Source organism: Haliotis asinina, chromosome 2, assembly GCF_037392515.1.
Source record: "Haliotis asinina isolate JCU_RB_2024 chromosome 2, JCU_Hal_asi_v2, whole genome shotgun sequence".
NCBI classification, from domain to species: Eukaryota; Metazoa; Mollusca; class Gastropoda; order Lepetellida; family Haliotidae; genus Haliotis; species Haliotis asinina.
Window position 1 is genome coordinate 90,752,224 of NC_090281.1, and position 26,778 is coordinate 90,779,001.

At 42.8% G+C, this 26,778-nt stretch overlaps 1 protein-coding gene across 1 annotated transcript; it reads left to right on the plus strand.

Annotated features, from left to right (window-relative positions):
* Positions 1-26,173, plus strand: LOC137274578 (protein Jade-1-like). Its single transcript, XM_067807844.1, has 17 exons — positions 1-190; positions 2,659-2,789; positions 3,150-3,233; positions 3,434-3,513; positions 4,240-4,394; positions 12,643-12,681; positions 13,140-13,300; positions 14,129-14,187; positions 16,179-16,268; positions 16,485-16,547; positions 16,749-16,867; positions 17,294-17,399; positions 17,559-17,732; positions 17,950-18,086; positions 19,211-19,331; positions 19,466-19,591; positions 23,061-26,173. Exons 2-17 carry the CDS (start codon positions 2,732-2,734, stop codon positions 25,494-25,496), a joined length of 4,008 nt encoding a protein of 1,335 aa, XP_067663945.1. The 5' UTR covers positions 1-190; positions 2,659-2,731; the 3' UTR covers positions 25,497-26,173.
* Positions 26,174-26,778: the final 605 nt, after the last annotated feature.

Below are 26,778 nucleotides of genomic sequence, written 5' to 3' on the forward strand. Positions count from 1 at the left end.
GAAGTCTCGAATACTCTCGCGAGACAGCCATGTGACCTACTTTTCCGTGAAATTTTCGCCATGATGGCGCCAAATGAGTGCTATCGAAAATTTCCCCTGATACCAAATTTTGGAAATGATTGAACGATCGAAACGCAAATATGTTGAAAGAAGAAAGTTTGTAGATTAATTGTAACTTATGGTCAAGGAGGTGAGAATCAGTAGTGACGGTTTAATGTTATCATGAATACGTAATTAGGTCGCTTGAGCAGGTGGCGGTATACGAGCACGATGTCGATGTAAATAAAAACAAATGTATCGCTGTTATCACCGTACAGAAAATGTATTCCGTGTGGACGATCAGCATTTGTTACTGACATAAACACACGTTTAACTGGTAAACAGTTGATGGCTGTCTCGATTTTATGCATTAAAATGCTGACCATGCAAGTCACATAGTGACATATGATACGATAAAAACAATATTTGTGCTATGCTACTATGTCATAACTGACTTGAATTACAGTGGAAGTGGTGAGTTGTCATTTCACTGATATAGCAGTGACAATTTCATTTGATTAAAGTGAATGTCTTTTCTTTAAGTCAGATTTTCTGTAAATGTTGATAGGTAAAATCAGAGTAAACAAACATCATACGACGTGTTTTTGTTTAAGTGGAAATATTGAATGACTTGGTCGGTTACACTGTGTATGCTGTTAAAGATTAATTCCCAATGCAAATTATTTGTTGGTTGGTAAATTATTGTTGCTGAATAGATGCATGTACTTTGTTGATGGTAATGTTTGTGAAAATATTCCGAAAGGTTGTATAAAATTGTCAGTTATATCTTTTACCAGATACTTCTTGTAGCTTGTTAGATGTTCAGAATTTATTCTTAGTCTTCTGTGTCAATTTGTAAACATATGTTCAATTATGCAGGATATATAATTGATTTTCAAACAGCAAAACACATTCATTAGACAAGTTTTGTAATCGTCTGTGCATTTATTTGGATTCTGTATTCAAATAGACCCAATGATAATTATTTTCCTTTTTATCTTGTGTAATTAGTAATTCATGTAAGTAATCTCAATAAGCTTATAGAAAATCCTTTTTTCAGAGTTAGCTCCCTTTATGATGCAAGAATATGTCATCATTAATCATGTTTTAAATTCAACAGCAATATGATTGTGAATGCTGAATTGTGTTGTTGTGTTCAGTCATGCTAGGTTTTGATGTACTTATATCTTAACAGAGAAGGCATTGTCATTAACCAAAATAACTTTTGGCCACATTGTCGAGACATTTCTTTGATATGTCGAAATTGATTGTGTGATCAGTTATAGAATGTTTATCCAAATACCTTCATCCACTTGATACTAAATATTGTTTCTTTGTTACAAGTTTCATTCTGAGATAAGAGGGGCCGTGGGCAATTTGTTTGTCCTGATGAAGACCAGGGTTTTCCCACAAGGGCCCATTGTCTGTGTCCCCAGTTGTGATATTGCTGGAATATTGCTTTTTGTGGTATCAAATAAAACTCGCTCACTCACAAGATAATATCACTTATCACTATAAGATAAGACAAGATATTGTGCTGATGGAATATACGTTCCAGGTTTTGTATTGATCAACATGATCATGTATTTTGAGATGGTTTGGACATGACTGTGATTCTAAAATGCATAAATGTTGACAGTTTATTCAGTAATACCAGCCACATGGCCTTTAATTGAGATTACTAAGTCTTGTCATTATAAATAGTCACATTTTTCTAACATTTTGAACAGCTTTTGTGGGTTTTGAATACATGTTTTAAGTACAAAGCAAGAGAACGAACACTATACATATTTTGTGAGCTAATAATATTGATCATTCTTCAAGGTATTTTAGCCTGAACTGGGCATATTTATCACACTTAAATGATATATTTTCTCTGTTGAAACAGTAATTTTAAGAGTGTGCAATGACTGTTCAAATTTTCATAATGCTCTTACCAGTGATTCATCCTGAAGATTATGTACATACATTTCAGACTGAAATATTGATTTAATGGAGCTGTAATGACTGAGATGAGTGGTAGTACAAACAAGTTCAAGCCAAGTTTGAATATATATATCTTTAGATATTGACACAAACATGTTATAACCAACACCCTGGAAAATCCAGACATGAGAAAAACCTCATAAAAAAAGAATATATCGAACATCTGAAGCCCAACACTGCTTTACATTATCATTGATCATGTATGATGGTTGACATTTGCATGTTACTGATACTGTGGCAAGAGTGTAAGACATTTTCAGTATGGAACCAAGGTTGGAAGCAAAGATCAGTATCTTATTTAATGGTGTAAAATGTGTGATGTGAGCCAGAAATTACAGCATATGCTAACTGATATGACTGAATGTGCGCATGAGACCTGCACAAATTAAGGTTAATTTATCAGAGAATGAATAGAGGACATTAGTTTACTGATTTACAACAAATATACTTCAAACTTTGTCTCTCATAAGTGTGTTATTGCAAGTATGTATATTGCAAAATATGAAATATATATTTTAATGGTTTTACGAGTGTTTTTCTGGATTTTGGTGTGTTTTCTTTTTTAATTTTTTTTACTGCTCGCCATAGTATTTTGGTACATTCATGAGGAAGGTTGTGTTGTTTCTGTTCCAGAGATAGCCCAGGCTTTTACACCTTCACCATCAGACTACAGCCAATCAAGCTCTAGCTAGACATCACAGGAACCATGATGTCAGCCACCAAAACCAAGAAGAGCAAGGACATTGCCAGGGAAACAAGTCCAGGTATCTTACTGTGACCCACACACATTATTAACTTTCAATGGCCCAGTGGACTGATTTTATCACCATAGAGTCCATATAGATTTGGTTGGTAAATAATAAAAAACTTACAGAAAAACGTACTGTCATTTTGTTTTAGTGGAAACGCTTTTTAACTTATTTTAAAATTAGTGTTTGTTGAAGTTTAAAATTTGTTCAGCATGTTGAGCCCCCATATTTTGATCACAATGGGAGTTAGGGATCTGCTGACCCAAAGAAGATCTATAAGGGAAATACAAATAAAAAAAATGCTTTTTAATTTGTTCCTAATTTTACTGATAGCCAAATGTAGCATCTTCTGACTGGAATACTGTTATTTGCTAGACTCTGGTGCTTGTTCATCCCACAAGTCCAAGAGGAGACGACTTAGTACTGATGATGAAGATGATTCAGGATCTCCTAAAAGACGTAAGTAGAACACTCAGTAGGAAACCTGATTTTGCATTCTATGGCAAATATATGGGATTTCATTTTTCATTTTTGTATGTAGAAAGGCTGCCTAAGTCATTATTAGCTGATTCAGTCATTTTAAGGCTTAATTTTCCAGTTAAGTACAAGGTGCGTTTCATTGAATAATATTGTGTATATGAGTGTATTTCATATTGCAGCAACAAATCACCCAACCAGCAAGCTGGGTCATAATGGCCTGCGCAGTCCCACATTCACCCCACACAACAAGCCAGCTGAGGTAAGAGTTCAAAAAGGGAGATAATCTCTCACTGGAATATGTGTGCATTGCAACTTTGTGCCAGGAAATTAGGATCATATTTTCAAACAGTATTTAATTCTCAAGTCATTGAAAGTACACCTGTGAACATCCGGGGTAGAATAGGTCTTCAGCAACCCATGCTTGACATCAAAGGCAACTAAGCTTGTCGCTTGGGTGGTAAGACTCATTGACTTGGTTGACACGTCATTGGTTCCCCATTGCGCAGATTGATGCTCATGTTGTTGATTACTGGATTGTCTGGTCTAGACACAATTATTTACAGACATATAGCTGAAATACTGCTGAGTGTGGCGTAAAACTACATTCACTCACTCACTCACTAAACTATAGTACACTCAGTATAGTAGTAAACTATGCACGTTCATATTCTCTGTATAGTCATTTAGCTAATACACCATCTTAAAATTCTATGCCTTTCTCAGAAAAGGTGTTGGTCAAATTGATATAATAATAAAGATATAGTGTTACACCTTGAGTAGTTTCCTGAATGAATTCAAGATATGTGTTGGACTTGAACTGCTTGGTCTTTGACTTTTTTTCCAATTTTTAAAAGGAACAATGAAAGGAGGCTTCCGTTATATTAGTGCTTGTAAACACCTCTAGTTGCTTTGTCTGTTTAGTTAATGCACATTTGTTGATCACTATTAGCTTATATTTGATATAAAGATTTTTGTTTTGTGGTAGCTTTTCCGGAAAGACTTGATAAGTGCAATGAAGTTGGCAGACTCCGAACCATTGCAGCAGGACTACATCTTCATCTCAGACCCCTGGAGACAAGAGTGGGAGAAGGGGGTGCAAGTGCCAGTCAACCCTGGGGAAATACCAGATATCAGCATCAAGTATGTATATTGATACAAACATGACATGGCGATGTGAGGATTCCCTAAATGTCTTGGGGGATACTCCTGGCCCAAATACCTCCCCACTATCAGTCCTGGACGTAAGCGAGTGACTGAATGAGTGTGTTTAGTTGTATGCTGCAGTGAGCTTTATGGTGGTGGCTGTTAGTGCTCATGCTGGATGTACTCTTCCATATAGCATTCTTGAAGACATTAAAACTTGGCACTTGTTCCCTGCCTAATACAGTCGAACCCTGTTTATCCGGACGTTTTGGTTTCAGTTGAAAATCGTCCGGATAGCGAGACGTCCGGGTAACTGGATCAAAAAGTAAAACGTGAAAATTAAGTGAATGCAAAAACAATTTCATGCATGTATATCAATAAATCAACAGTCAATAGCAATAACAGTGAATCATCATAACATATAAGTGTACCGATAATACATGGAAGGCGGAACACAGGTTACCATTTGTCAGGTTGTCTGGGATGTAATCATGTAGCGTTTGGAGCTTCAGATGGTAAGTTAGATGAAAAGCATAAATCGATGACAAAAAGTTTTGCCAATTGCTCTTGCTTTTTTATATTTTAAATGCCCTAAAAACATATGACATTGCATCGAATGTACGCTGCCTGCAGAAAGTAAACTTCGGGACGGGATCACATGACTTAGATCATGTGGGAGGCTATTTTTAATTTGCATCTTGACAGATAGCAGGGGTCGATTTATAAGTGTTATATACAGTACAATTACAGTGTAGTTTACCTTAATCCTCCTTAACGTGTGTTTTCGTTACTGGTTAGATGTTCTCACATGCGCCAAATCCTAATGAGTGACACATGTCACAAGTGTTTTGATGGCTAATTAATCAGTTCACACCAAATGTCTTCAGATAGATTATGAATGAAATCACATAGTCGTGTGGTAAACGGTATTGATGTGACACATACACATACACATGCACATTGCACACATCTCTTCGTCCGGATAACTTGATATTCTTTTTCATAGAGATCCTCCTTGGGGTACTTATAAGCATTTAAATGTTCTTTAAATTCTCGCGACAGTTGTAACTATATTTTTTCAATAAAATATATTCAAAACAAAAAACATCGTTTTTGTCTTGTGAGACCACCCCTACAGGGCCCCTGGCCCCGTGACAGCCAAGAGCAGGTAACTCTCCAGCAAACACTTTTTCTGTCGCCCGCCTGTGAAGACGTGCTACAGCGTTCAGAATTCTTGCTTCCAAGATTGACTTGACAAGTGCTAAGATGAGTAACACAGAGACTCAAACTGTATGTATGGTTTCTTTATTAGACGCATGGGCGCCTCAGGAATCATTTTCTTTACAGTTTACTTGTCAAAATGTTGTAACTTTTGCCGTCCCTGTTGGTAGCCTCGTGGTTAGCATAATGGTGGAAGGCAACCCTTTTTTCCCGCCAAAACTTTTCAGTTTTATGGCAGTCTTTTTCAAAGTAAGCTTGTGTAGCTATACTTTTTATGTACCTTTTATGTACTTTATTCATATTATCTCCATATTTACTGCAATGTTTTGTAAAATATGTCGTAAATTATGGTGTAGTGGCACTTAGCTTTTACCTTAACTACGTAGGTAGTTTTAGTTATTTAGCTTTGCGCCCATGCGTGTCTTGTTTCTTTTGTTGTTTATTACGCAACACTAGGAGGCTATTTGTTGCCTTGCAGTTTAAATCCTGCTCAACATGCAAATCCTCCATTCCGGCCAAAGACCTGCATGATGTTTGTCTAAGGTGCCTAGTGGAATGTCATCACGACGATCAGTCTTGTGATGTGTGCGCGGCTTTACCAGACCAGAAAGTCTAGACACGAGGACTTCTAGTTCTATTCCAACCTACTTAAGGCGGGGGGGGGGATATCTGGGCTCAGGACCCTCCATCCAAGCGCTCCCACAAAAAGAAAGGCGCAGCTTCCTCTTCGGAGGGGTCGGCTAAGAAGGCCAGGGTGTCTAGGGACCCTTCCCCTTCTCCTGCCGCTGTATCCTCAGCACCTATCCCTACTTCGCAAGCACCATTAATCTCTGTTGATTCAATTAATGCCTTGTTTCAGCAACAGATGTCTTCGGTCCAATCAATGATAGACTCGGCGCTGTCTGGTTTCCGAAAGGAACTGGATGCCCGATCTTCATTGAGCGGCCATGGTGGTTCAGTTGAGGGAGGCCGCGGCCTGGGCTTAGGTTCGAACGCTCCTCCCTCTGGGCAGCCGTCCTGCGCTTTGGGCGTTCAGGCGGATGTGCCTAGGGTAGTCGGCCCCAGCTTGTCCCATGGGGCAATGATGCCCGCTGTCGGCGGCTTGACCTCAGTCAGCGCGCCTAGTGCCACGGTGGGCAGGCAGCCTAGTGCTGCCCAGCCGCTGGGGGCATCGACATCCTATCCATTTCCTGGGCTCTCTGGCCACCCTCCGGTGGGGGGCTTGACCCAGTTGCCCAGGCGACCTAGTTCGGGCTCTGGCAGGGGCGAACCTAGCGGCTCGGCCCTTCTCAGTCTCTCTGTTCCTTCGAGTTCTGTATCGATAGCGCCCTCAACAGGCTCGCTTTACGGCGAAGGTTCCTTGTCGGAGGAGCGTGAGGAGATGAATATCGAGGAGGAGGGGATTGGGGAGGAGTGCGAGTCGGAGGTCACGTACTCGTTCGGTTCGTCCCTCAAACAGGTTAGAGAGAAAATTGCCGAGGTCTTACCTCAGGTTTCTATTCCTGTGTCGGAGCCCGACCCCTTGGAGTTTCGACTCCCCGGGGAGGCGTTGGCGCCTACTAAGGTCGCCGAGGCGAGGTTGCGCCTGCTCCCATCGCTGGTCGGGGAGGTAGTGAATCCGCTCCTTTCGGGTACCCGGTCGCGCTTTGATCTCCCGGAGATTAGCCGCCGGTGTCAACTGGATGAGGATTCCCTATTCGAACCGCCGGTGGTGGACGAGTATGTGTATGCCTCGGTCACCCTGGGGGGGGTCCTCCTCTTCTTCGTTAGCCTCAGCCAGGCAGGGCCGGCGGCTGCCGCCCTTCTCCACGGCCGCTCCAGCGCTGAGGTCCGCCTATTGTTCCTTCGAGGAGCAATATAGGTGTGTGGCCCAGCAGCTGAGAGTAGTGGTCCATTCGGCTTACCTTTCTGCTTTGCAGGGGCAGCTGTTGGATCATGGGAGCGCTGCCGACGACTCTCTGTCGGCAGTGTTGGGCCGGCAGCTTACGGACGTGCACTCTCATCTGGCGAGGGACAGCATTAGGTGCTGTGCTAGCCAGATGATGGGGGCCGTCATGGGGTTGCGACGGCTATGGCTATCCGTAGCCAGGTACTCTCCCGCTACCCAGCAGGCACTCCTGGCTCTGCCCTACAGGTTGGGATCTTCCCTCTTCCCTGGGGCACTACAGGTTGTGCGGGAGGCCGCGGAGGCTGTTAGCACTTTCAAGGACTCTAAGCCCTTGTTAGAGCAACCCTCCTCGTCTCGCCAACGGCCTCCCACTCTTGCTTCAGCTTACCCTTCGGCGCCGGCGAAGGAAGGTGCTAAGTGGACTGCTCCGCTGCAGCACAAACGAAGCAAGAGGGCAAAAGGCAAAGGCAAGGGGCCTGCGTTGCAGCAGTCGAGGCAACAGCAGCCTTTTCGGGGCAAAGGGAAGCCTGCCCCGGCTTCCCGTTTAACATTTGCCCAGAGCCTTTGGTGTCCCCCACACAAGCAGACGGAGAACTGCAGAATGTGGGGGTACATTGCCTTGCGCCAGAAGTCCCTGTAGGCGACAGACTGTCACTATTCCTTGCGGAATGGCAGGCAGCCACTTCAAATCCCTGGGTCCTGTCCACGGTCAGGAATGGCCATATGCCACAGTGGAAGCGAGACCCTCCATGCTTCTCAGGGATTCGGCACACGCCGGTGCCGTTCTCCCGGGAAAAAGCAGAGGTCCTCCGTGCCGAGGTCCAGTCGTTACTGGACAAGGCTGCCATCGAGGTGGTTCCGGAAGGTCAACAAGAAGACGAGTTTTATTCCTCGTACTTCCTTGTGACCAAGAAGGACGGAGGGTTCAGACCTATCTTGAATCTCAAGGGGCTGAACAAGTTCATAGAGGTTCCGTCCTTCAGGATGGAGACACTGCGGTCAGTGATCTCTTCCGTAAAGACAGGGGATTGGCTCACGTCAATCGATCTCAAGGACGCTTACCTCCATGTTCCGATACACTCCGAGTTCAAGAAATACCTTCGGTTTTCGTTCGACGGGAAGTGTTATCAGTTTCGGGTTCTACCCTTTGGCATCTCCACAGCGCCGAGGGTGTTCACCAAACTTATGTTGATTCCGGCTCAGCTAGCCAGGTCACAGGGCAGATGTTGTCATCCGTACCTGGACGATTGGCTTTTGAGGGCCCTTGGGCTCCTGTTATCACACGATGCCACACACCAAGTGATGGACATCCTGTTGAAGCTCATCTGGATCATCAATCTCAAGAAATCAGACCTGACCCCCAGGCAGGATCTGGTGTTCTTGGGGGCACGCTTCAATACGGCTCAGGGGATTGTTTCCCTAGCCCCAGACCGCATCGTCATAGTTCAGAGAACTGTATTTCAGTTTCTCGAGTTCCCCAGAGCCACAGCAAGAACTTGGCTTCATTTGCTGGGTACTATGGCGGCTACAGTGGACATGGTCTGGCGTGCGAGGTTGAGGATGCGACCCATTCAACAGGCGTTAGCCCAGTTGTGGTCCCATTCGGAGAGCTTCGAGACTGTTCTCGAGACTCCCGCTTGGTGGATTCCTCACCTGCAGTGGTGGACGGAAATCTGTCCAGGGGGATCCCCTTAGAGACACCGACACCTTACCTCTCGATTCAGACGGACGCCTCCCTCACAGGCTGGGGGGGCGTCCTGGGCGAACTATCGGTCTCGGGCCGTTGGGCCGAGGACGAAGTTACCCTACACATCAATGTGTTGGAATTGAGAGCAGTCCGCCGGGTGTTCGAGAGCTTCGTGGAGTCAGTGCGGGGTCAAGTGGTTCGCCTAGAGATGGACAACCAGACCGCTATGATGTATATCCAGAAGCAAGGCGGCACAGTGTCTCCGTCCCTCCTTCAGGAGGCGTGGTAGTTTCTGCTGTGGTGCGACCAGTTCGACATTCGGGTACTCCTCGTTTTTCTCCCGGGCATAGACAACGTCCGCGCAGATGCGCTATCGAGACGTATACTAGCCCCACACGAGTGGATGCTGCATCGGGGATGTTTGGGATTATTTCCCAGTTGTTCGGGTCGTTCCAGGTAGATCTGTTTGCCTCTGGGTCGACGAATCAGATTCCTGTGTTTTGCTCAAGGATACCAGATCCGAGAGCGATAGCCAACGACGCCTTTCTGCTCGATTGGACAGACAGAGTGCTGTGGGCGCTCCCACCAGTTCCTCTGATCTCACGAGTCCTCTTGCAGCTGACCGCACAACCGGCTCGGCTACTTGTACTTCTGGCACCGCTTTGGTCGGCTCAAAGCGGGTTTCCGGTAATTCTCAGGTTTCTGACTCAGCCTCCTGTTCTATTACCCTTTCGACCGGACTTACTGTCCCAGAACGGAGCGCCACGCCCCAATCCCTGGATTCAGTGGGTGGCTTGGCCGCTGTCCGGAGTCGCCTCCATGCGAGAGGAATTCCTGCACCAGTTGCAGACACAATTCTGGCTTCGCGGAGGGATTCGACGAACATTCAATATGAGGATAGATGGGCCTGTTATGCGCGCTGGTGTGTCGACAGGGGGATTCTCGATCCCTTTTCTGCAGATCTAGTATCTGTGTTGGAGTTTTTTTACAATCTAAACTGGAAGTCGGTCTGGCCGCTTCTACAGTTAGAGGTTACTCCAAGGCAATCTCTGCCTTCCACATTCCTGTCGATGGTGCATTATTGGGGCAGCACCCTCTAGTCAGCGCTTCCTTGCAGACGTGGACAGAATCCGTCCGTATGTCCGGCGGATTAGTCCCCCGTGGGACTTGCCAGTCGTTCTTGATTGGCTGTCCGGTCCTCTTTTTCACAATCTGTCGGCTCTGTCCCTCCAGCTGTTGACATGGAAGACTGCTTTTCTGGTAGCGGTAACTTCTGGCACGTGGGTAGGCGACATACACGCTATGTCCGCCAACCCTGAATTAACGGTGTTTCACAAAGACAGAGTGAGCATTCGATTGCCAGATACTTACCGTCCTAAGAGAGATAGCACCTTTCACGTAACGACGCCTATTGAGCTCCCTGCTTTCACGCAGCCTTCGCCGCCCGGTACCTCTCTTCGACGTGCTCACGTCTTAGGTGTCCGTAAGACCCTTAAGGCTTATATCAAACGAACAAAAGACATTAGGAAGAATGATCAATTGTTCTGCTGTTGTGGTGGCGGCAAGGCTGGCTTTCCGGCGAACAAGCATACCATATCTAGGTGGCTTGTCTCTGCCATTTGTATGGGATACACCTCGAAAGGTCGTATGCCCCTGAGGGTTTGAAAGCTCATTAGGTTAGGGCTGTGGCGACGTCTAAGGCATAGGCGTCTGCCTTGCCCATTGAGGAGATCTGCTCCGCGGCTATTTGGAGCCGACCGAGCACGTTCATCCGTCATTACCAGTTAGACAGACTGTCGAGCGAGCGTGCTCGGTTCGGCCAGTCAGTTCTCACCAGTGGGCAGGGCACGAGTGCCCTAGCCGATTGAGCTACCCTTGCATTTGACGAACGATCATTTGACATTGTAGCTGCAACAAGTAGACTGGTGGTGGTGTCTTACTGTATACTTTCCATCTTTTATCCCGGTGGTGGACTCTATTATGGTGGTGGTATTTTTTGCTTTTCCGGTCTAGACTGCCTCAGTCCTTCCCTAGCACCTTGGCCGGTGCATGAGAATGGATCCTGATATATCGGTCGCCTGTCCCGACTCCCGTTTTTTGAAAAAAAAAAGGTGGGGGGGGGGGGGGGGGGGGGCAATTTTTTATAGGCACCCTACGACTTTCTCACAGAATGGTAGGGTTAGACCGTGTAATAGCCTGGCCCTGGTCCGCACCCCCGCCGCAAGCCACAGAAGGTCACGTGACCAGGTAAGTTTGATTCCTTGTTACTTTCAGTATTGTAATAAAGGTTATCATCTTTTGTCAGGTTTATGAGCAGACAGAATGCCTCTCCCTAAGATCAGTCTTTTGGAGTCTGTCTTATGCTTATAAGTACCCCAAGGAGGATCTCTATGAAAAAGAATCGAACAAACCTGTAGAGGTTGCAGATTCTTTGAATAGTGTCCTCCTTGGGGTAAGGCCACCCACCTCCCCATATTCTGTCTGTATTGCTTACAGAACGGAAGTGTTTGCTGGAGGCTATAGTCTGAAGAGTTACCTGCTCTTGGCTGTCACGGGGCCAGGGGCCCTGTAGGGGTGGTCTCACAAGACAAAAACGATGTTTTTTGTTTTGTATATATTTTATTGAAAAAATATAGTTACAACTGTCGCGAGAATTTAAAGAACATTTAAATGCTTATAAGTACCCCAAGGAGGACTCTATTCAAAGAATCTGCAACCTCTACAGGTTTGTTCGAATTTTTCAGTGGAAATATATGGGAATGGTTTAAAAATTTGCCATCAGGGTCCGGAAGCGTGGGGTCCGGTTAAGCGAGTACAATTAATGAACGTAAGTTTCGTTACACATAGAAATCATCCGGAAAGCAGTGTTTCCGGATATGTGGGGTCTGAGTAAACGGGGTTCGACAGTAAAGGTATTGTGCAAAAACTGGTCAGCTTGGCTCAAGGTTGGTATATTGAGCCTGGATGGAATATCCTTGTTGAACTGTGTCCTGATATCTCTCTGGATTTTCACAACAGAAACATTGTAAGTCAAGTCTGTCATTACATGCAGCCCCAGAAAAAAACACATATATGCACATTGCTGTGTGTAACTGCCCTTGAACACAGCCTTATTTCACATTACATCATAGATTGATATTGTGAAATACCAAAGAAAGTTGTTGAGTTTTTTTGTCTGGAAACATAAGCAAAGCCTTGAAAACTTGTTGGGCTTCTAACGAAACAATTCCCCCAACACAACTTGAACATTTTTTGAATGGTACCCAGAAGGGACGAAAATGTGTCAAATGATTTTGGGATGTGAATTGTTCAAAGAAATGAAGTTAGTATCCAAAATATCTTTGAGTCAACCTCTTGAAAATAATCATACAATAAGGGGAAATACATGTAAACAGCTGACTGAATCAGTCTGGTCTCATCTGAACTAATTCTTTGTATTCCATCCACAGGACCTTGTATGAGAAGCCGCTGACAGGGGACTTCAAAATGTAAGTTAGATTGATTTACCAGTGGTTTAGCACTCTTTTGTCACAAACATTCAGATACTACTCCCCACATGGGTACGATATGTGAAGCTGATTCTTTGTGTCCCCTTACCGTGATAGTGCAGTAATAGTCCTTCCATTTACATGGAATTTAATTTGTTTATCAAACCAAAATCCAGGGTCTTTGAAAATCCAGTGGTAGCTTTCATTTGTATTTCCACTTCTTTATTTATTCAGTGGGACCTTTTCAGTACTAGTATCTGTATCAAGCAAGCACAAGCACTTGTTCCGATCATTGCATTGAAAGAATGAAGAAGACGTTAGAATTTTTTTGTCCTTGTTATGAGTTGGATGGTATTGGTGTCAGATGTAAAGTGTTCTTATGACCCCCTGTAACCATGACAACACAGAACTAGCTTAAGACTCTTCAACATGATCATGACAATATGGATTCCTTGCAGACCTAGGAAGTACCTCCATGCGACACAGGATGAAACCTTTCGCCAGGGAATTCATGAGTTGACGGGTATGCAGCAGTTGTCAGAGCAAGTGGTGCGGTACGATCTTGATGACCTGGATGTATCCTGGCTTGAGCTGGCTAATGAGGAGAGAGAAGAAATGGGTGAGATGCCAAGAACAATTTGCATGATATTTGGCTTTTGGTTTTCAACCTTGCCAATCCAGCCTGTGACTTGTCTCAACTAAGTGGGTATCTCAGCTGTTAGCTAGCTGTTAGTTGTGAGTGAGTGAGTTTAGTTTTACGTTGCACTCAGCAATATTGCAGCTATATGGCGGGGGTCTGTAAATAATCGAGTCTGGAACAGACAATCCAGTGATCAACAGCATGAGCATCGATCTGCACAATTGGGAACTGATGACATGTGTCAACCAAGTCAGCGAGCCTGAGCACCCGATCCCGTTAGTCGCCTTTTACGACAAGCACAGTCACCTTTTATGGCAAACATGGGTTGCTGATCTATCCTGGGACCTTCATGGGTTAGTTGTTAGTTGTAAGACTGAGAAAGGGACTAGATTGAATGTCATGCCTTGATGCAATTAAATATATCTCAGAATATGAATCAGTGTCTGTTCCAGACTCATTTATTTAACTTGAATATTGGGATGATAATCATGTACTCATCCTATATTTTGTTATCCTGACTTGTGCTATATTGCTTATCTCCCTTCTCCTTTCACAATTAAGTGGAAACTTGAATCCCATTAAGTTCCCCGAAACAAACTTATAATACAAACATTAACATTAACCCATGCTGTTCTAACCCTTCTTCTTCTTTTGGTGGCTTTAAGTGACAGATTAATTTGTCATGCAGTAGGTTTCCAAATGGATGTACACATGGAACTGGTCACATGGAACACTGAAACAGTTTTGAGACAGATATCATTTGTAGTTTAAGTAAATAAATAACTAAATCTGGGGGAAATGTTCCAGGGTTGCTGCCTGTCCATGAGTGGACGATGGAAAGAATCATAGAAGCTTTTGAATCTCAGGTATGTTCTACAAATACACCAAAAAGCACACTGTTTAGTGTATTTTTGTTGCTAATTCACTGCTTCATTCCATTTGTCTCTCATGATATTTACAGCACTCGTCATGTTACATAGATGATGCCGTATGTTGACTTAATGATGCTGTGAGTTGCGAAGATGATGGTGTGTGTTGGCTTAATGATGCTGTGAGTTGTTGAAGATGACGGTTTGTGTTGGCTTAATGATGCTGTGAGTTGCTGAAGATGATGGTGTGTGTTGGCTTAATGATGCTATGAGTTGCTGAAGATGATGGTGTGTGTTGGCTTAATGATGCTGTGAGTTGTTGAAGATGACGGTTTGTGTTGGCTTAATGATGCTGTGAGTTGCTGAAGATGACGGTTTGTGTTGGCTTAATGATGCTGTGAGTTGCTGAAGATGACGGTTTGTGTTGGCTTAATGATGCTGTGAGTTGCTGAAGATGATGGTGTGTGTTGGCTTAATGATGCTATGAGTTGCTGAAGATGATTGTGTGTGTTGGCTTAATGATGCTGTGAGTTGTTGAAGATGACGGTTTGTGTTGGCTTAATGATGCTGTGAGTTGTTGAAGATGACGGTTTGTGTTGGCTTAATGATGCTGTGAGTTGTTGAAGATGACGGTTTGTGTTGGCTTAATGATGCTGTGAGTTGCTGAAGATGACGGTTTGTGTTGGCTTAATGATGCTGTGAGTTGCTGAAGATGACGGTGTGTGTTGGCTTAATGATGCTGTGAGTTGCTGAAGATGACGGTGTGTGTTGACTTAATGATGTTGTGAGTTGCTGAAGATGATGGTGTGTGTTGACTTAATGATGCTGTGAGTTGCTGAAGATGACGGTTTGTGTTGGCTTAATGATGCTGTGAGTTGTTGAAGATGATGGTGTGCGTTGACTTGATGCTGACTTGCTGAAGATGATGGTGTGTGTTGGCTTAATGATGCTGTGAGTTGCTGAAGATGACGGTTTGTGTTGGCTTAATGATGCTGTGAGTTGCTGAAGATGACGGTTTGTGTTGGCTTAATGATGCTGTGAGTTGCTGAAGATGACGGTGTGTGTTGGCTTAATGATACTGTGAGTTGCTGAAGATGACGGTGTGTGTTGGCTTAATGATGCTGTGAGTTGCTGAAGATGACGGTGTGTGTTGGCTTAATGATGCTGTGAGTTGCTGAAGATGACGGTTTGTGTTGGCTTAATGATGCTGTGAGTTGCTGAAGATGACGGTTTGTGTTGGCTTAATGATGCTGTGAGTTGCTGAAGATGACGGTTTGTGTTGGCTTAATGATGCTGTGAGTTGCTGAAGATGACGGTTTGTGTTGGCTTAATGATGCTGTGAGTTGCTGAAGATGACGGTTTGTGTTGGCTTAATGATGCTGTGAGTTCCTGAAGATGACGGTTTGTGTTGGCTTAATGATGCTGTGAGTTCCTGAAGATGATGGTGTGTGTTGACTTGATGCTGACTTGCTGAAGATGACGGTGTGTGTTGGCTTAATGATGCTGTGAGTTGCTGAAGATGACGGTTTGTGTTGGCTTAATGATGCTGTGAGTTGCTGAAGATGACGGTTTGTGTTGGCTTAATGATGCTGTGAGTTCCTGAAGATGATGGTGTGCGTTGACTTGATGCTGACTTGCTGAAGATGATGGTGTGTGTTGACTTAATGATGCTGTGAGTTGCTGAAGATGACAGTTTGTGTTGGCTTAATGATGCTGTGAGTTGCTGAAGATGATGGTGTGTGTTGACATTTGTGATGCAGGATGTTGACATAATTGATGCTGTATTTTGATGGAGATGCTGTGGGTAGATGTTGATGAAGCTGTATGTTAGACGATGAAGTATGTTGATGTAGATGATGCTGTATGTTGATGTTGAAATTGATGAAGCTGAATGTTGACGTACATGGTGCTGTATGTTCACGTAGACACTGCTGAGTTTTGATGTAGACAATGGTGTGTGTTGATGTAGATGATGCTGTTTGTTGCAGTGCCATGAGAAAATCAAGGAGATTATGAAGACGGAGGAAGGGCTGGGCATCGAGTATGACGAGGATATTGTATGTGAAGTGTGTCGATCGGTGAGCCATCCAACATACTAAACTTCAAAAATAGTGATCCAGACTCGATTATTTACTGACAGCTACCATATATATGGAATAGTGCTCATTGTTTCGTAAAACTAAAGCTAAGAGACCCCAGTGCAATGAAATAGCCAAGCTGACGTTACCTGTTTAAGGTACAACATTAAATGAGGTACTGATCAATCAAGTCCAAGTAATTTTGTATTGTTTCAGCCTGACAGTGAGGAGACCAACGAGATGGTTTTCTGTGATGGCTGTGATATTTGTGTTCATCAGGTCAGTAGAGACAAACTGGTATTTTCAGCATGGTTTTGTGTACTTAGATATATTTTCACAACACAACTATTGCTCCTGGTTTATGTTTATAAAATGCATTTAAAAGATAATGAAGCAAACCCAGTTTCATTCCACAGTTTCTATGACAATGATTTGTATAAAAAAACAATTGACAGCTGGTAATTGTACTTGGTGTTGAAGGCATGCTATGGCATACAGAACATCCCAGAAGGACGGTGGCTGTGCCGGACATGTTCTCTCGGTATCAAACCTACCTGCATCTTGTGTCCTAAAACTGGAGGAGCTATGAAGAGCACTAAGTAAGTTAATGGCTTTTGTATGATGTAGGAGTATAACAAGCACATCAAACAGCATTGTCACAAAGGTGTTAGATCATGTTATCGAAACACATCACTGTTACAGAAGAAAATATAGTTGAAAAATATATATATATAATAATATATGTAATACTAATATGCACAAGTTATGCATTTGATAATGTTTACCAACTTAAACAGAACTTGGGATTATTTTATCTCATCCTGACACATACTAATTGCTTATCTCATCTCATTTGAGAGGAAACTTCAGTGTCTACGTTCCCCAAGAACAGAAAAAAAAATCTCATCTCAATGCAACACCAGCCTCGGCTGTGTGCTTGTATTGTAAATATTGTGTATTGTGATTATGAGTTTAGTTACGTTGACATTACATGATATAGCCTGGATATGGTGTGTGTTGTACAGGAGTGGTACGAAGTGGGCCCATGTGAGTTGTGCACTGTGGATCCCAGAAGTCAGCATTGGCTGTGTTGAAAGGATGGAGCCAATTACAAAGATCTCTAATATTCCTGTGAGTGCTAGAGCAATTACGATTCATTCGCATATTCCTCGGTAATGGAAAACTTTTCCCTTCTACTCTCTCTTCTTTTACTACTCAAAACATAAGCCATGCCAATTTTATTCCATTTTCTGTTTGTGAAAGCATGTGACGAGATATTTTTTGTTGTAGGCAAGTCGGTGGGCATTGGTCTGCTGTGTGTGTAAAGACAGGGTCGGCGCCTGTATCCAGTGTTCAGTCAAGACCTGCAAGACAGCTTTCCATGTAACCTGTGCCATATTCAATGGACTAGAGATGAAGACAATCTTAGATGAGAGCGATGAACAGGATGGCGTCAAGCTTAAGGTGAATACCAGTAACATGACTATTGTACCATGGTGTCATATACATTGATGATGAACACATCTAGTGTGTAGACTTGATTCTTTATAAGAACTAAAAGTAAAAACTAATTGGATTTGCTTGTTAAACTCAGATATGTTCTCTGTTCTATTGTTTATATGAAATACCATGCCATAAGATTTCCATGTTTATTACTCGAGTCTCAAATTTTGTTTTCCAGGCTTTCTGTCCTCGTCATAGTAAGAAACGAGAACGGAGTCAGTCTGACTCTGAACCGGATTCTCCACGTAAAGATATTCCACTGACACCAAGGAAAGATCTCAGCAAAGAGGAAGTGGCCAACTTAAGAGCTAAAAAGTAATTTACATCTTTCTAAAGGGCGGAGGTATAGACTAGTGATTAAAGTGTTAGCTCGTCACGCTGAAGACTTGCACTTGATTCCCCACATATGAACAAAGTATAAAGCCCATTTCAGGTGTCCCGTGCTGTGATATTGCTGGAATATTTCCCAAAGCAACATAGAAATAAACTCACGTACTCACTCACACATCTTGATGACTCTGCTCTTGACTTGATACTGTACCTTGTGAATGGGTGTTATCAGAGGTACAAGGAGCCATCGTGCAGAGTAATGTGAACTGTTGAACCAAATTTGATGACAGCCTACCTTGGTTGATAGCGCAGACACTAGTTGATTTTGGTGACCTTGACCTTCTTTTCAAGGTGTGCCCATCTCTTTGACTACTTAACACTCTCATTACTGCTATGTCTCATGAACTGTTGTACCCAATGTCTTCAAATTTGGTGACAACCTACACTGGGGAATTAGGCAGACACCAGTTGATTTTGACGACCTTGACGTCACTTTGACCAGTTTCAAAGTCTTGTTAATGTGATACCTCATGAACTATTGTACCTAATGTCTTCAAATGCGATGACAGCCTACATTGGGGATTATGCAAATACCAGTTGATTTTGTTGACCTTATCTTCAAGGACCTAATGTCTTCAAATTCAGTTATAGCCTACATTGGGGATTTAGGCAGACACTTAGTCAATTTTGGCGACCTCGACCTTAATATCTTCAAGGTCACCACGACTCTTTGACCACCACAAACTCTTGTTAATGTGATATCTCATAAAACATTGCAACCAATGTCTTCAGTTTTGTTGACAGCCTACATTAGATGTTTATGCAGACACCAGTCATTTCATGCATTTTGTGTGCAAGTTTAAGGTAGAAAATAAGTTATAAATATTTGATTCTTGTTTAGTGGCAAACCATTGTTGTGTTTCTTTGTACCTTGTCAACCTGGTCACAATTTTGATCAGTGGATTGTCTGGTCCAGTCTTGATTATTTCAATGCTGCCGTCATAGCTGGAATGTTGCTGGGGGTCTTTTAAACAAACACGTGCACATATCGATCATAACAAAGTTGGTAAAGAGGATAGGAAGATGCTAATGTATCCATACTCTTGCAGGATGTCTGAGCTCCAGAACAGCTTCTACAATGTAGTTGACACCCACAGCATTGCTGTGAACCTCTCAGTGGAGGATGAAGTAGTTGAAATGATGGAAGTCTACTGGAAACTCAAGAGAAAGGTGATGACACAACAAGACTTTTCCTTCAAATTAATAACTTGAAGTAAACAGAAAAATTACCAATACAATCTCGTTCTAGACATAAGATAGTTATCTCTTCACAGTGTTCGTGACTTCTTGAATTATCTGTTCAGAGTAACTTTGACAAGCCACTGCTGATGCCCAAGACCGAAGAGGCTGACATGTTAGAGAAGCAGCAGGAGGACTCGCTCGTGGCCCGCATGAAGATGTTTGTGCACCTGCGACAGGACCTGGAGAGGGTGAGACATCCAATTTGGTTGTTGCTAATGTAAAGTGTTACTGTTAATGCATTGGTTGCCTTTAAGAGAGAGAGAGCACTTTAGCTTGTTTAACAGCACACTCAATATTCAAGCTGCATACTCAGTGAAATGATTTTTTTCTCATCTCAGAAATAAGAAAATTATAGCTTTTAAGACGTTAATGAGTGTTAGTAGATTCTGTTCTATTCCATGAAGTATGTAACTTCCTTTTTAACTTGCCAAATACTGGTAACACATTTGCATGTTTATAGTATATTTCTCCTTATCCAGACTTGAGCTTACTATGCTTGTCTCCTTCTATTCGAACATAGTGAAACACTTGAATCCCTTGAAGTTCCTTTCATAGGAAAATCTCTCACCCATGAGTAGCCTCCCTTTAGTCCGTGCATTGGCGCTCGTATCAGTCACATGATCAGCCATTCTTGTCACACTCTCCTTCATCATCCTAGAGGACGGATGAGGGGGCACCTGGATCCCGAAACGGCACCATATCCTTTTACTTTTAGACATTATGTCATATAAATGTTTTGGTCTGTATACATTATGTAGCAGAATTATTACAAAATTTTATGTAGTTTATCTTGTACTTCATCATGATATGTTTGCTAGTGTATGATGAAAACTTGCTTGGGTTGTAAATACCGGTGGTCCGCGGTTGATAGGCATGTATATTGTCCTTCTTGCACTGTGGTTTTCTCTTTCAGTTCCTGTTGCAACCTTTGAAAAAAACGAAACTATTACAGAGTTCAATAGTTGTGTTTTTGCTGTTCTAAGGCATGCAAAGGATCAAATTAGAAGGCATAGTCATGTCATGTTGGGTAATAATACTGATAAAGGCACTAGTAATCGTACGTTTACTGCTGCTGATATTCATCATATTTTAGTGAATTGCCCAGCAGCTCCCAGGGGCAGTCCTCTGCTGCAGTGTCGGTCTCCGTTTTAACCCAGAAGAGATTGTCACCGACCAAGCTGTTGTCATCCCTAGTCCATCATCTGTGGGGGAGAGGGAAGATGACAGCCCAATAGACTTTGTCAAGCTCATGTTTCATCACAGAAGTCGTGGTCCATCACGTAAGTCTCTTCTGAGATTGTCCCTCCAGGCGATGTTTCTGATGACTCATGATCCTCCTGCCAGAGATTCCAGTCTCCAGTCAACCTGTTATGAAGGCTAGTGCAACAGCAACACTTTCTAGTCCGGCGCAGAACTCGGGTCAACAGCTTACAGCCGTCACAGACACAAGGTTTGTTATCCCCTTCGTCTCGACCAGAAGGTTCCACACAGAGCTTCGACCCGGGTCTGTTTATGCAGCAGTTTACAGAGAAGATGATGTCCATAATGGAGAAACTCTTCGCAGAAGAAAATGCCACCAGAGCTCCACAGTTGTCCACTCTGATGTCAGCGACCCTGCGCAGCAGTACTACAATCACATTGGGACAACTGGACCAACATTGCTTTAGTCATGGGGTACTGCACAAAGATGCTGCGGACAGCTGAAGCTCACCATCAAGATAATGAAGACCAGCGCAGTAGTCCACAGACCATTATCCAGTCCAAGGTTGCGTCACAGAACAGAAGTTTACAGCCAACCTGCAAAGAAGAATCGACCATCTCCAGAGAGCTCAGTCATAGAGACTCCCTATATAGATCTTGGTACAAGTAGCTGTAAACGTGGGTCTTCATAGATGTTGGACTTTGAGGATTATCAGGAATCATTGCTTAGACTACTCACTGCGGGATTCACCTGTGCGGAGGGATATGGCCTGCATGCACCGTGCAGGACTCCTACCGTTATGAGGATGAAAGGGATGCTGTTTTTCCAAACAAAGAAGTAATGACTTGGATTGCTGATGGTTTGGAATTAAAATCACCTTCCAAGGAATCCATTGATGCACATACTTGTAAGATGATTGATGATGATTTTGATGCGCTCACCATTCTGCCGATTGAACATACATCTATATCTAGTGCAGACATGGAGTGATGTTCTATGAAATTCAAAATTGAAGCTTCAGGAGGGCGTAAATTGCACCTTAGTGTTCTCGGAATGTTTCCATTACATCAAGTTAAGTTTCAGCCCACATTGTTGAACCTCAATCAAGACATGTTCATGAAGCATGTTACAACATAGATTTTGGTGGGGATACCATAGTCGATGACTCGTCCGTCCTTCCGTCTGTAATCATTTTGTTTCCGGAGCATAACTCAAACAGTTCAATGCCTTTCTGCAAAACCTTTTGCTATTTACAGATTTTGGTGACTTATTTTTTTCCATTTTCAGTGGAAACAATTCGGACCTGGTCTCAAAAGGGATGGATGAGCTTCGTTTCTGGAGCATAACTTGAAAAGTTCTTAGTATCTTTCAGCAAAACTGGGCAGATATGTGAGGCAGACCCCAAAGTGGTCCCATTTCCTAGTTGCAGATTTTTGTCATTTTTATTTTTTTCCGGTTTCCATTGAAAACAATTCGGACTCAGTCTCAAAAGGGAGAGATGGGCTTCAATTCTGGAGCACAACTCCAAACAAAATTTCATATCTTTCAACAGGTCTTGGCAGACATCTGAGACAGATCTTGAAGTAGTGCCTTTTGCTGTTTGCAGATATATGGCATTTATATTTTTCATGATTACCAGGGAAACTATTCAAACTTAGTCTGAAAAAAACACCAAGTAACTGTCATATGATTTGTCCTTTTAAATATGTGGGAGCCGGAGTGATGTCATCTTCTGATGACTCTTGTTTATCGCGTGACTTGCCGATGCCAAACACTCTGCAGAATAAGATGGTTGAGAGTCCATGTTCATGTCTCAGAACAGACTGTCTGAGTGATTTTATCACTGTACTTGTATGCTATACATGTACCCGAGGAAGGGATTGCATCACTAGTATATCTAAAACCACATGAAGATGTCACAAGACACTTTTATTGACAAGTGTTTCAAGTGTGGTCCCCCGAAGATACAGAACAAAAGTTAATGTCTACAGTGCCATTTTCAAGTTACAGGAAGTGAAATAAAGACTGAGAATCCATGAGGTGACTTTCCATCGATTTTGTCGGATTCTGTCAAGCATAATCAGCATGAGTCAGGATAAAGAAAAATATGCAATTTTCTGATTAAAATTTATATTTTATACTTATCCTGACTCATGAGAACAGCCCTTCTATCCTCCCCTCTCATGACACTCTGGATTTCACTGTAAATCCGGGTGTGGGGCTGTTTGATATGGAGAGAGTGACACTGGCTGATCATGTGACTGATTGGACAGGCGAAAGGAAGGCTACTTGTGGGTGAGTGTTGATTTTACGTCCTCTTCAATGAATGGAACTTCGAGGGATTCAAGTGTTCCACTATGTTTGGATAGAAGGAGACAAGCATGGTAAATATGAGTCAGGATAAGTATGAAATATCAATTTTAGTCAGATGATTACATATACCTTGTTCATTCCAGGTGCGCAACCTGTGCTACATGATAAGTCGTCGGGAGAAGACCAAGCGCCAGTACTACAAGGCCAGGGAAAGTACTTTCCTTGCTGCAGTACACACACTAACTGAGGAGAGACTGAACCTATCTGCCAGGGAAGCAGAGAAAATAGTAAAGAAATACACCAAAAACTGTCTGTATGAAGGCTATGCATCCACAGATAAGCCAAGAGTAGTGAGCCAGCTGTTTCAAGATGACAGTGTATTGTCGCCTCCGTGGCTAGGCGAGGATAGTGAAAGTTTGGATAGTGACAGCAGGGATGCTTCGAGTTCTTTTCGAGGGAGGTTGTCCTCTAAGAGCAGCAATTCTGGCAGGAGTGAGAAAGACAAATATGAAAAAGACTGGCTTGACAAGCCAAGAAGCTTATGGAATAAGCACAACGGGAAAGATAGGACTGAAAGAGAGCGTGTTTCAGATCACAGTGAAAGAGGGAAAGAGAGAACAGAAAAGAGAAGTGGGAAAGATTTTGTTGAAAAAATTAGTTTGAAAGAAAAATCAAGACAGTCAGGGAAGGAGGATGCTGTCTTGAAGACTACTGTAAATAAAGACGGTCTGAAGTTCCAGTCCGAAAAGTCAGGGAACGAGAGAGTGGAAAGTGCAAAAGTTCATTCAGAAAAGTCAGCCAAAGAGAAGGAATATTTCAAAGTTCATTTGGAAAAGTCTGCGAAGGAAAAGGTTGATATTGCAAAAGTTCAGTGTGAAAAGTCAGGGAAAGACAGTTTACGACTTCAGTCAGAAAAGTCAGGGAAAGACAAAGACAGTGTTAAAGTTCAGTGGGAAAAGTCAGGGAAAGAGAAAGACAGTACTAAAGTTCAATCTGAAAAATCAGGGAAAGAAAAAACAGAGAGTGAAAAGGTTTATTCTGAAAGGTCAGGGAAAGATAAAATGGAGAGAAGTGTGGGAAGGGACCATGAGGAAAAAGTTTCCAGGAGAGAAAAATATGATCGACAAGGAGGTAAAGATAGTGAAAAATCAAGAGAAAAACATAATCGACAAGAAGGCAGTGACTCTGGGGAAAAGGTGGAGAAAGATGCTCATGTTTGGAAAGACATTAGTGAGAAATTGTTACGTGGTGACAAATCAGAAAGAAGGTCCGTGAGAGAGCCTACAGTTGACAGTGTAAAAATCAAGGTTGATTCAGAGAATTTTGAAAAAGAAATACTTAGTGAAAAAAGTAAGCCTGATGATTCATCGGTGAAAATTGGCCGAGATAAGAATGAAAGAACTCGGGGTAAGGGGAAGGAGAAGGTGGAAGCTCTGTCAGAGAGTGAGATAGTCGATGTTGTTGCCGTTGACCCACCTGTTGTCAGTGCCAGTTTCCATCCTAATATTGAATCACGGGTTGAAGTCAAGCCAAAAGTAGAAACTTCAGTGTTTGATTCTGAGCGTCCACGACGGTCACAGAGGGAAAATCGGCATCAGATTGAAATGCCCAAGGTGGATGTGTCCCCATCACGCTTGTCCATACCAGATGCTGTCATTGTGGAAGAAGTCCCACAACCCAAACGAGAATCAAGGAAGGAAAAGCACCGACGTCGTGGTCACAAACATAGACGAGGGGAACATCGATCCCCAGACAAAAGAAAAGATGTGACTTTATCTCTGTCTCGAGACCATAAAAAAACTGAATATATAAAACCAGAAGTTAATGGTGTTCTGAGGAAGTCCAGCAAGTATATAGTAGATGTCTCTGTCAAGGAGAGAGTACAGAATAAACTGCTCAAGTCCAGAAAATTACGTTACATGAATGGTGTTGAGGACAAGTCACTGCAGAAACTAGATAAATATTTTCAAATAAAGACAGAAAGTGAATCTGGTAATACAAAATCTTCACTGTCATTACGTGCGGGTAATCGAATCCTTAATGAGATATCTCCTGATAAGGGGAAGGTCCCATTAGAGAATAACTTGTTTGGTGCACATTACACCCCAAGGGGCAGCCTCAGTGGGTACAAGATACCCAAGAAGGGGGACAGTACAGAACATACCCCCCAGAAAACGCAGAGTCCATGTGAAAAGAATGACGAACAGTCTGAGCTTTCAAACACAGGGGAGATGAGAAGTTCACGGAAGAAGGATACAGGGTTTGGTGCAGGTGTAAAGAGAGACATTTTTGCTACAGGATTTGATGCATTGAGTACAGATTCTGAGTTTACCAAAGACATGGAATTAGTTTCAGATTGTCGTGGGTACAGATCTCACTCGCCATTGTCTAGTGAGGGGACTGATGTATCTGAGCCTGGGCGTCGCCCAGACTCCAGGGAAAGTACGCCAAGGCGGGTGACCCGCAGCCAACTTGTAGATGTTGATGAAAATTCAGTAGATAGTGTTCATTCTCCAAGAAGCAATATGAAAATCCGGTTACATGAAGGGTGGCTTCGGCCTTCGAACTTCTCTTCATGACACTGAGGAGTATAATTATTGAATTTGTCCACAGCAAGAGGCAACACTTGTATGCAGTGTCGGTAAAAAGTGCTATTACGATAAACTGGTCTTGAGCAGTGTTATTTATATTGCAATGTTAAGTATGTCCAAAGCTCTGTCCATCAGTTTTGTTTGCATTGATTTGACAGTGGAGTTCATGTACAGTTCATTCACTCTGACAAAGACAGTTTATTTATATGTGCTGTACAAAAAAAAAAGTGTTAGGAATTTTGAACAGTTTGGGTGATGTTTTTTGTAGTCTAGACTGAAAATGCAGTTACTTTGAAACACCCTCCAAAATGTTCATGATCCCTAAACATATTTGTTCAGTATAAAACCAAAACCAACTGCTCAAAATTTGCTTTGGGCCACACCTTTAACTAAGATGACTACTGTGATCCATAGCAAGTGTTGAGTAGAACAAGCCGTGTATATGTCGAGGTTCACACAGCTGTGTGTACTGTGACACTAAAAGAGTACCTTTGAAGAATTGCAAGGGCAACAGAAATATTCCTAGCAAATTGTTTCATGAACATACAATGTAATATGTCTTCTTGTAAAATACCTGGTAGCAGCGCAGGTTAGACCTGATTCTTTCAAGCTGTATTTTGAATTTATAAGTGGTATTTACCAATAAATCCTTGTCCGTCAAGAAATCATTTGTCTTGGTACTGTTTTTTCATACCCCCTGTATATGTTTCTACTTGAGTAGTCTCCTTGTTTGTGATTCGATTTTAGTCACATTCAGAGCATCATCCAACACACTAGCGGTATATTGTGCACTAAATTGTTTCACTGTTGCCTGCTGTGAACATGACCCTTCAACTAGAACATGACCAAAGCTCCATTGGCATCAACAGTGTGTTCCTAATTAAGTAGGCTCGTCAAACTCCTGGGGTACTTCATAGAGCTGGCCATTCTTATGAGAGGGTGAACTCAGGTCAAGGTCAATTGTTTAGCCAACAAGAACTGTTTGGTGGAAATTAGAGGTGACTTAAGATGAATTGCCCAGAAAGGTGACTGAAGTTGTAAGGTTTGGAAAGGCCAAAATTGAAGTGTGGTTGTTTTGTAACCAAGCACCATCTCATTTCATGATGAAGGAAGTTCGTTTTCATGGTTGAAATTTGCTTAAAACTTTGTGGATGGTCTTTGTCAATGGTATGACTCACCCCCCTCCTCCTCAAATGATTCTATGCTTCATTATGGTTCAGAATGCCTTGATCCCTCTAGTAGGTGTGTAATGTACATTGGTTCAATATTG

Bases quoted from the DNA above. Each gene is read 5' to 3' on its own strand.
- LOC137274578 (XM_067807844.1), top strand. From the start codon at position 2,732: ATGATGTCAGCCACCAAAACCAAGAAGAGCAAGGACATTGCCAGGGAA. The intron at 18,087-19,210 runs GTAATTTACATC...ATACTCTTGCAG, and splicing joins GCCAACTTAAGAGCTAAAAA to GATGTCTGAGCTCCAGAACA. The intron at 19,332-19,465 runs GTGATGACACAA...TTATCTGTTCAG, and splicing joins ACTGGAAACTCAAGAGAAAG to AGTAACTTTGACAAGCCACT.